This window comes from Tursiops truncatus, chromosome 6 (assembly GCF_011762595.2).
Source record: "Tursiops truncatus isolate mTurTru1 chromosome 6, mTurTru1.mat.Y, whole genome shotgun sequence".
In the NCBI taxonomy this organism is placed as follows: Eukaryota; Metazoa; Chordata; class Mammalia; order Artiodactyla; family Delphinidae; genus Tursiops; species Tursiops truncatus.
The window spans coordinates 80,748,937-80,759,987 of record NC_047039.1 but is presented as its reverse complement, the minus strand read 5'-3'; the positions used below and the strand labels follow the sequence as shown (position 1 = coordinate 80,759,987).

The 11,051-nt window shown below is 54.4% G+C and overlaps 1 protein-coding gene across 1 annotated transcript in view; it reads left to right on the top strand.

The window, feature by feature from the left end:
* The window catches only part of SHB (SH2 domain containing adaptor protein B), a 144,881-nt gene extending 136,075 nt beyond the window's left edge, over positions 1 to 8,806 (top strand). The window contains exon 6 of the mRNA XM_033858299.2: positions 4,799 to 8,806. Within this exon, the coding sequence (XP_033714190.1) occupies positions 4,799 to 4,982 (184 nt within the window). The 3' untranslated portion in view covers positions 4,983 to 8,806. The remainder of the gene's footprint in view (positions 1 to 4,798) is intronic.
* The last annotated feature ends 2,245 nt before the right edge of the window (positions 8,807 to 11,051 follow it).

The window sequence follows — 11,051 nt, the reverse complement described above, 5'->3', positions numbered from 1 at the left end:
AGAAGCGATTTAACATAACTATTACCCAAGATTCTTCATGAAATATGCATCAAGCAATTAGGTCTAAAAGCAAGAGGTGAGGCCTCGCACCCTGTTCGGGCCAGCAGCTGCAGGCTGAGTGATGTTTTATTAAAGCCCGTGATTATGAGACAAGGTGGGGTCTGTTATTAGGCCCAGCGCGCCAGGCACGTTTGATAATCCTGGTGATGAGGACGTGCTTTTTGTGATGATAATGAGCCATTTGAACGCCCTGACAGCCACAGCACCCCCAGCCTCTACCAGCCTTACAAGACTCATTAGTCAGGTCACCCACTGGAGACACCCCTAATTGTGACTTAGCTCTTGCAAGATGTCCTATCAAAGGAGACAGGGCTGACACGGGAGCTTGGCAGGCGGTGGCCTGTCTGAGCTCCCCGGGGACCCATGCCTTCTCAGAAGCAATGATGGGAGGTGGCCCGGGACCCGGCCCACCTGGTCCTGGACGCGTGGGCCCCAGGTTCTTGCCATAACCACAGCTTACCTTGCTGTGTGCCCCGAGCCAGAGTGCTGCTCTCTCTGACCTGTTTCCTCCAGGGTACCCCAAGAGGGTGAAACGAGATGGTCCCCAGGTTGCTTCTTGCTCCAACAGCAGTGTCCAGAGCACCGCAGCATCCCTGGGCATGCTGGTTATCTGATGCACCCTCTCTTCTCCCTGGAAAATTTAATCCTTTCTCTTATTGTGCTGGATGTCGTCTTCTAAGTAGAGTTGGGAGTCTTTTTTTCTTTTTTTTAAATATAAATTTATTTATTTATTTATTTTGGCTGCATTGGGTCTTCGTTGACGCTTGCGGGCTTTCTCTGGTTGTGGCGAGCGGGGGCTACTCTTCATTACGGTGCGTGGGCTTCTCGTTGCGGTGGCTTCTCTTGTTGCAGAGCACGGGCTCTAGGCACACGGGCTTCAGTAGTCGCGGCATGTGGGCTCAGTAGTTGTGGCGCACGGGCTTAGTTGCTCCGCAGCATGTGGGATCTTCCCGGACCAGGGCTTGAACCCGTATCCGCTGCATTGGCAGGCAGATTCTTAACCACTGTGCCACCAGGGAAGCCCCCAAGTTGGGAGTCTTTAAAGCCATCCCTGGCAGCTGTTTTTAAATCTTCAACTGTTATTAGGTGGCACCTTGCTCGTGGGGACCTTGTGACCCATCAGGGTGTATCACTGCCGCACACCCTGTAGCTATGTGTTGACGAGGCTCTGCCTGACCTTTGCATAAGTCCGGGTTTGATAGATTATCTCAGAAGGAAATCCTGCTTACCTCGCAGGGCCCACCAACTCCGTGTGATGGTCCCTCCATGGTTGGGGACTCTGCCGGTCAGGACACACTGTCCCCAATCCCCAGGATGGCCTTTCACTGCTAGCCCCTGTGCTGCTCTGACCCATCATCAGCCCTGCAGGGTGGGTGTCGTGGGGACTGAGGCTTGGAGTCAAGGAGTCACTTGTTCAGGCTCTGATGCCTCTCGCCCACCACGCGCCTGGCCTCACATGGAGTGTTGGGGGCTAACTAGGGCTCTCTCCTGGAGCTGGACAGCACTGAGGTCAGGAGCGTGGGCTCTGGGAAAGGCCCACCAGGGAAGGAAGCAGCATCGCCACTGCTGATTGCTGTGGGACCCTGGGTCAGCCACCTCCCATCTGAGTCTCAGTGCTTAGCACATGGCCTGGCTCACAGGAAGTACCCAGGACACATCAGCCTGAGGGCCATCCGGACCAGTACCCTGTGACAGCGGCACTCCGTGGGCAGCAGTGGAAGGGAGTGGGGCGTGAAGCTGCCTCGACCCCTTCCTGCAGGAAGCCCTCACCGTGTGGGCAGCAGATTATGCTCATACACATGGACTCCAGGACCTTAGGCCCAGAAGCACCCTCAGAGGCCATCCAGTTAGTCTCCCCATGGATCCAGTGGGGGCAGGGAATGAGCCCAGTACGGCCCAAGGAGAGCCTCAGGTCCAGAGAACCAGAGGGTGCAGTGCGTGAGCCCAGGGGGAAGGGCCGTTCCTGCCAGGGCTGCAGGGTGAGGGCCAGCTCTCCCTCTGCCGGGAATGGTCAGGCCCTGGACTCAGGGGTCACGGGCCTGAGTTCTCTGCCTTGGGCTCCGAACTTTGTAACCGCCTGCCCCCTCAGTACAGCCCAGCTCAGGGTTATAAACTAGTGTGTACTGAAATACGAGCGTCAGAAGAACAAACAGTGGGCCTGGAGAGTCAGGAGGGACTGCAGGAAGGTACCAGCGGCTGCCTGTGCCTGTTGAGGTGGAGGCGTTAGTGTGGAGTTCCTAATATCTGGTGACCTCGCAAGCCCTCAGCCTGGGAACAGAGGAGCTTCAGCTTCTGTCTCTGGCTCTGTCCTCTGTTACCACCATCCCTGCCCACTTCCCTCACTGAATATTTTAAGAAAAACTGGTGTGAAAATACCCCATTAACCCGTATGAGTTATTTCCTTTAACCTCCTTAGAAATTAAATCAGCTCCCCCTGCAACTTCGTACCTGCAGTGCCATCAGAGCTTTGGCGTTCAGACCAGCTCACAACAGGTTGCTGTGATCTAACACATCCTGCGCTTTGCAGCCCCAGCTGTAGACTGTGGTACATAAAGCCCAAAATATCACCCCACACAGAGGGCGTGACATGTCCAAGGCCACACACACCCGCCCATGTCACTCACCTGCAGCTCCAGCTCTGCTGTCTCCCGTACACACCCCTTCTCCAGGCAAGGCTGAGCACGTGGCCTCCAAGAATGCAAAGCTTTTTAACTGTCCCCGGTTTTCTTAGCCACACAATTTCAGCCCTGCATTCAAGCAATTACAGCCCTTTCCAGGCCAGCACAGATTTGCCATCTCTCCATGGATGTGGGTAGCAGGTAGCGGAGTCTTCACTCAGAGGGAGTTGCACGTTTTTTCACTTAAGGCACGCACCAGTTCCTTTCTAACAGCTTAAGCAAGTGTGCCTCCTGCTTCTAGATGTGACAAGGCAATTCTCCAATGAAATGACCCTTCACTGAGGAGCAGAACTTGCCACAGGCTGTGTAATTAGAACATTGTCAGCCTTAAAAAATCTTGATTTAAATTTCAGTTCTTTACAGGAATTATTCTCTCTTGAAACATAATTGCACTCCGAACGATTTCCTTTAAGCTAAGGGTAACATCTCTAAATACGTTATTATGAGCAGCTGTATTGCTCAGTGCTTGCACTTCATTAAGCATTTGCTCTGCCCATTTGAAAATGGTCCTGGAGTCCAAATTGACGCATTAATAGAGCAGGCGCCGGTAAGCGTGTGGAACCCGGTCCTGGATGGAAGAGATGTGGGAACAGCTGAAGCAAGAAGAATCAAAGCTCAGAAGGACTACAAACTGCAAACCTGTGTCCACACGGAGCTCTCGGCCTTGCCTGGGGTGGGCCTGGTCTCCTAGGAGCCGGGCCTCTAGGGCTGCTCACAAGTTATCGGTGCCCAAGGATGGGCTCTGGAGAAGGCGCAGGAGGTCAGAGCCCCAGCTTTCTCACTAAGTGACACACCCTCAGTAAATTTGGACTGTGCTTTGGAAACCAAGCATCCACAAGTGTGGTGGCTAAATCTTGGAGCTGAGTGAGCAGGGAAAGGGCAGCCTGAGCACAGGCAGGTTGATGGAGGGGTTAGTGACCCGATGTGGCCAGAGTCCTGGGTGGGAGGCGGGAGAGGTCTGCTAGGGCCGGGTGGAAACAACACCCCACCCAGCATGCTGGTGCAGCTGGCAAGCCGCGAGGGTCACAGACATAGGGCTCTGCTCTGACCTCCGAGGAACCCACCCACTACCCATTTCGGAGGATGCCGAGCATGGTGGGCACAGAGCCTGCGCACTCCTCTGGAGCTCTCAGAGGAATTGAGAAGATGGACAAGTAATCACAGTTCAGGAAGGCAAGTGCTGATGGAGGCGTTATATCCTCGGTGCAGCTGGAAGAAGGAAGGAGCTCTGCCAGTGGGAACCTGGAAGACTTCCTGGCAGAGGAAACACTACACCTGGGCCTTGGAGAAGGAGGCAGGCAGGGTTTACTGAGCAGAGAGAGGAAGTGCAGACAGGAGAGTGCCTGCGTTGGGGCAAAGCCGGGGAGCACACATTCTCCCTAGATTCTATTGGCTTAAACTAGTCACGTGACTACAGTGGATACAAGGGAGGCTGGGAAATGTAGTCCCTGGCTTGGCAGTTCCATAGTACTGAAGAGAGAGCATCAGTTTTTGGAAAACAGCTCGCCTGTCATCCTGCCACACTCTGTTTCCTAATCTGTAAAGTGGGGGTGATGACCCCTGTCCTGCCTACTTGTCAGGGCATTGGGGACTTAAACATTGTGCCTGCCAGGCAAGGCTTAAATTTTCATCTGCATCAGTAATAGGAAGAGGGGCCAAGTTTGGGGGTTTCTTTGTTTTCCTGAGGAAGTCCCTCAAAGCTCCCGAGGCCGAAAGACTCTCCTGCAGTGTTTGCTGCTGATTCCCTGTCTGCTGCTGGGATCGAGGGGGCTCTTAGGTGCAGCTGCATTTCAGCCGGTCCTGGGCTCTGTTCCTGGCTGGGAGAGGTGCAGCTCAAGTCTGCTTCTTGGCTGGGATCTCTTCTGTCCCGGGCAGCAAGGAATCTTCACACCTTAGCAGGAATATGGCCAGAGGGAGAGTTCTCTCGGATAATGAGTGTGAATTCGTGACACACCTCGGTTCAGAGCAAAAGTGAGTAGCTCTATGGGAATTGCTTTCCTGATTGATCTTGGGCCTTCGTCACTCTGCACATCCTAATAATCTCTGCGCTTTGTTCACAGGAGCAACCAGGGCTTCATGCACATGAAACTGGCCAAAACCAAAGAGAAATACGTCCTGGGTCAGAACAGCCCCCCGTTCGACAGTGTCCCAGAAGTCATCCACTACTACACCACCAGAAAGCTGCCCATCAAAGGGGCCGAGCACTTGTCCCTCCTCTACCCCGTGGCTGTGCGGACCCTGTGAGCCCCTCCCTGCCCTGCGACAGGGCCCAGACGTGGAGGAGCCGGTGGCCCCTGCCGACCCGCCCGGCCGCTGTTGCCAGCCGTGTCCAGTTTGTGTCGTGTGTATGGTACTAGCACACCACTGCATGTCTCTAGAATGCTGTTGTCACTCATGGGGGCTGGAGAAGGCCTGGATAAAGACTGAGGGACGGCCAGCCCGCCACCGCAGCCCCCTCCCCCAACCCGTCTTCGAGTTTCTGTGAATTAAAATATTTGCAAATCCAAAGAGATGCCTTCCAGGATGAACAAAGGAGAGCAGCTCCGAGGGGCGGGGCGGGAGCTCCCGGGGTTGCGGCTCTTTGTTCTCCAGCCGTCAGGAATTCACACCTGTGTGCGGGGTGCAGTTTTCCCACCGGGGCCCCGCTGGTGCTGGGAGCCAAATGCTGGTGCTTTGAGAGCCCTGAAGGCCCTGGGAATCCCGCCTCCCCTCTGGTGTGTGTGTGTCAGCGTGTGTGTGCGAGTGTGAGCACATATGTGGGAGAACATGGCCACACACAGATATAAGCCCACTAATCCACTTTTAGTCATTCAGTGTAATCATTAGGAGATCTCTAAGGAATCATTGTGCGGTCAAAAAAAGGATTCAATTATTTATGAATAGGCTGTGTAAATAAAATAGTCATTTAATATATATTCTTATCCCTTTTTTTAATATACTGCAGTGGGTCTCTGGGGGGGCCAGTGCTTACCTGCGGGTTTCGTCCCCAGAGCAAGGTGTGTCCCCTCTGGGCACGCGGGAAGGAGGCAGAGCCCCCAGCTCAGGGCTGAGGCAGCCGCTGGGGCAGAGGGATTTGCTTTGCCCCCTGAGAGTCAAGCTGCAGGAAGGGGCATTCAGGCTCCAGCAATGGTAGCCTCAATTGTTGACTCAGCACCCACGCTCCCCCTTCTGCCTACAGCAATGCAGTGATGGCAGGTCTGTGTTAACCCCTCAGGTGCACAGCACCCAGCAGTACACAAAGGGCTCTCCCCATTAACTGGGGTCACTGCTACCCTGTGAGGCATTTAACATGTGGGGAAAAGGAGGCTCAGAGAGGGAAAGTAGCTTGTCTAAGTTAACACAGCCCATAAGCAGAGGATGCTCTAGAGCCAGTGCTTTGGCTCTACATGGCCTTGCTGTCACCCTGGGAGAAGGCAAATCCTGACCTCTCAGGGGACATGGAGCCGGAGCTCCTGGTCGTCCGCACTGCCTCCACACAGACAAGAACACCCGCACACACACTCCCACACTCCACCCCTATCTAGCCCCTGCCCTTGACAGGAGCGGGAGTCTTGCTCACATAGCGCAGACCCTCAAGTGAGATTGCTGTTACTCAGTTCCCCTTCCTTTCCCCCCCACCCACCTACCACCGCACCATGCATGTTAAATGCAGTGGAAGAAAGAGAAGAATCCCACCCAGCAGAATGAAAGGCATGGCTTCCATCCACTGAAGGAGGTGCAAGGGATCCAGAGAGAGCACAAGTGTCAGCGCCTTCGCCAAGCACACGTCAGTCTGCCTGCCAGTGGTCTGAGCACAATGGAATTTCGGTGACCATCGTCCCCAGCAGGAGGGGGCTGAACCGAGTTTGAACATCACCAGCGCTGCCAGGCCTTCCACGATGCTTCAGACTCACCGTTCACATTAGAGACAGAGGCCCAGCGAGGAGAGAGGACTTGCCCCGGCCGCCTGTCAAGCCAGGGCAGGGCAGGACTAGAATCCGTGCCCCTGTAGGTGGCTGCTGTGGACTTTAGTGGGTTGTGGCCAAAGCTGTTTCCTTGGCATCTGCTTCCTGCCCAGTCCAGCTCTTGGGTCGGCCTCCCGAGTCCTCGTCTCAGTCCGGGCAGCCCGAGACCCTCCCATCCATGGATCCCACAGGCCCGTCCACCTCATGGTTGCCTCGTGGCCTGTGGCCTGGGTCTAGTCTCCAAAGCCTCAGTCCTGACCTTTTACCCGCTTTGCGTTTTCCGAAACATCCTTTAAGGCAGGAGTACCTGGAATGGTTCACGCTTTCCTCTTTATTTATTTATTTTTCTGGTGAGTGAGGAGTTGACACTTATCCAAACAGAGGTGCCGAAGGAGACTGGATCCCAAGGATCCAGTTAGACGTTGGGGACGAGGAAGGCAGCCCGTGGAGCCGGGGGTGGGGTGGATTTTGCATTAGTGCCTCGTCCTCCAGCAAGTGCAGATTCCCACAGGGCCCTTCCTGAGGCTGTAGGTGGGGCAGTGCAGGAGCCCACGACCCTTCTCAGTGGACAGTCTTCAGAGCAGACCTCTCCTCAGAAGAGGCTCTGCCTGTGGTCTGAGGAAAACCGAGGCTGCTTCGCCCTTTGGTCTTGCCTTTGCTCTTTTAAGGGATTCCTGGGCCCTCCCTCCTTCCCCTGCCTTCGTCTTCCTGAAGTTTCCCTGGGAGGCCCAACCGGCAGCTCCCCATGGGGACTGAGGCCGGCAGAGGAGCCAGCTTACAGGATGGGAGCTGCTAAAAGGAATTTTTTTCCTTAATTTTATGAACCTCTCCCTCTTCTTCCTCTAATTGTGACCGTTTCCTCTGTCGGCGTGTATTCATGTTTTCTTGGACATCTAACAATTGAAACAGCTTTTCCCTTTCAGAAACACTCACATTCAGGTTACTGGCGTTGGTTGGGGTTTTGTTTTGGCTTTTTTTTTTTTTTCATCTGCTGCCAATTAATGGGGGAAAAAATGAGCTGGATTTCTTTGAGGGAAAAAAAAAAGCTCCCTGCCACACAATATCTCGCCTCAGCATTTTGTCTCAGAACACAACCTCTAGCCCCTAACAGGCTGCGTTGCTCAGAGCCACAGGACTGTCGGGCTTTTTCCCTTCTTTCCCTCCGTCGTTGGCTTCATTATTGACCATAATGCCCCGACCACTTCAGCAGTAATGTCCTTGAGCACTGAGGAGTCAGGGCCTTTTGGGCAGTGCCCCGCCCGCCCCAGAACAAGATGACAGCCCAGAAAGAAAGGAGGCTTTGTGGGGAGAGATGGCCCACCTGCCTGTCAGGAGAGAGGCTCACAGAGCACCTCTTCTAAAGAAAATGGTGAAAAGGCTCCTCTTCAGGAAACTCAGCCAATCCCAGCTGAGCTGTGCCTCCCCTCCCAGGGCAGTTCCAGGCTGGTGCCCCTCAGTGGCCAGTGGGTTAGCAGAGGGGAATCATGATGTAACTTCCAGGAAGGGCCTGGCATCAACAGGTGGCGCCCTTGGCAGACGCTCTGCTTCTCCTACAGTCACAGGACCCGGAGATTGCCTTTTTAAGATTTGGAACACCGAGCTCTGGCTGGCTTCAGGGAAGTGCTTGCTGTCACTTGACCAAGGGCCCAGCAGGGACAGACATCCGGGCTTACCATGTGCTCTCACAGGCCCCAGGGACAGTGCGTGCAAAAGTGGGCAGACAGGGCAGGCTGGCGTTTGGAGTTGGCCCGTCGATGCTCATGAAGGGTCCTGGCTGGATCAGATGGTCATCCATCCAGCAAACCGATACCTTCCAGAATCGATTACCAGCAAAGACAAATGGGGCAAGTTGTCCGGTGGAGCCAGCACAGCCCAGGGCTGTAGATGCAGGAGCACCTTCCAGAACCCCCCAGAGACCCACTCAGGTATCCCCTAGGCACTGACAGCCCCCAGCCCCTCCCCTCTCCTCAGGGCTGTTGTGTCACCGCCAGGAGCCTTGGGACGGCCACCTACTGCGAAAAAGTGTCCCGTAAAGATCTACTGATACAATAATTCTGTGCGATCATCTGTATAATGTATATTTAATGTGAAGCTTTTAATATACAAGTGTTTTGTTTAAATGTACCTCACTGAGCACGCATGTTTTATTTCCTTAAAATGCAAACGTGTGCCCCAGGATCTAGTTTGATTGCCGCCTTCTCGCAGAAGCTGAAGTTCTGCCATCATCCCCCAAAGGTGGATCTTACAAGAGGAAGGAACCTTCCTGCTTCCTAATTAGGAGGAAGCTAGAGCCCTAGTGAGCTTGTTAAATGGAAACACATTAATTTGTTCAGCAAACATTTGTTGAGTGCCTACCCATCCTTGGGCCTGGTGGATACAGAGGAGAATAGGACCCAACCCCTACCCTCAGGAAGTTTCCAGTGTGGCGGAAAAACAAACAGGCAACTACACGTGATGTAATGACAGGGGCCGTGCACGCCCAGATGAGGGGGAGTTGAGAATCTGCTTGCAGCTGAGGAACGAGTTGGGCCTTAGCGGATGAGTGAGGAGCCTGGAAGCCTGGTGTTCCCGGCAGAGGTAACAGGTGGGGGGATGATCGGGGGAGTCAAATAGGCCTGGTGTGGCACAGCCTGCATGGTAGGAGATGGCAAGGTCTCTGGGCCTCCAAAGGCTTCATCCGGTGGAGGCAGAAGAACAGAACAGGGCAAGGGGAGGGGCGTTCATCCCCTTGTGGCAGGAAGCCATTTTTGGTCTCCCTGAAGACTAGGAGATGCTGGCCTGTTTCCTGGAGAGCGGCAGGCAGGGCGTGACGGGCACACTGTTTCCCATTGTGTGCCCTCATGCCATCATCATGATGATGTCCTTATGCAGCCTGAGCAGGACGGTCTGCAGCCCAAGCCCCTTCCTCACACACAGGTCGGCACCTGAGGAGGCATAGGGACCCCCGGCTCGCCTGGAAGCCTGCTCTGGAGTGGAGGCCGACCCCCACCTGGCCCTGGAGGAACTCACTGCCTCTCCCTCTCTCCCAAGGTTGTGGCCCGCTGTGCCCCAGTGGGCCTCTTCCTCCCCCACTACCCCCAAGTCTCAGGCTTCGATTCCATATTCCAGTGACCCAGACAGAATCCATACCTCCAACTCCTAAGCCCCTCAGAGCACACCCCCCACCACAGCGCACACACACACACATGCACACACACACACACACACACACGCACACACGGCTCCCTGTTCAAGGGACGGCAAAGCCCTGGCATGTTCCTGGGCCCACCAGGCCGATGCCAGTGCTCTGTGACCAGGAATATTTCCTGAAGAGAGGAGAAAAATGTCTCTAGTGGTCACTTTTATGTTTGGGACAGTTTTTTATTTCCGTTTTGGTTCAATTTAACAAACATGGAGCATGAAACAGGGCCTGGAACGAGCTGGTGACCTGGAGCAGGAAGCTGAGCACAGGAAACCTCTTCCTCAACTAGTCGACAGGAAGTGGTGGACGACCTGCCCTCCCTCATCTATGCACAGAGACCAAGCAGCGTGGGCCAGAAACTGAGGTTCAGAGAGGGATAGGAGGTTGCTCAAAGACACACAGCAAGTCCATCTCCACATACCACCAGTGCTTGAGGGTGGCCAGCTCAGAGGGTTACCTTGGCCAGTGCAGCAGCTCTGGGAAGACTGGGGTAGGGGTGGGGATTCTTCTAGGACAGAGTTTATGAAGCAGTTCCTTCTCTCTTGCTCCCTCCTGAGTGGGAGCGTCCCAGCCTGCAGTGACTAGTATCATCTCTGGCTTTAGGGGACAGTTTTGAAGGGGCCATGATCTGACTGGGTGGCAGGATGTCACCAGTGTGGTTCTGGCGCCCTCACGTGGTTATCTTCAGCATTGCAGCCAGTCTCAGGGGGAGGGGAAGGCAGCTCTTAAGTCACTTGGCCTGTTACACAGACAGAAACTGAAGCCCAGGCTCATATCCTAACTCCATCCTTTCCAGCTGTGTGACGTGGGCAATGTGCAAAAAGCCTCCATTTCCTCCACCGTAAAATGGCACGAGAAGTGACCTCACGGGTTATTGCAAAGATTACACGCAGCCTTGGATGAACGCCCTTCGCGTGCCTGAGTTTTCGTCAAACTTCAGACAACGTCAGCTACGATGAGAACAAGGTGAGCTTTCATAGGAAAGGCAGGGGTCATTACAGCCACAGGATTTCAAAGGAAAGAGGGCCTGGGGTTCCAGGAAGGCTGGGGCATTTTAGGAGGTGAAAGAGGAGTCCACTTTACAAATTAAAAATGCCCCAGCTCTATTGAACATCATGAAGGATCAGCGTTCAAGATCCTTTTCCTCTCCAGGCTGAAGTCCAGAGTGGCTCTCTCCATTCCCCTGCC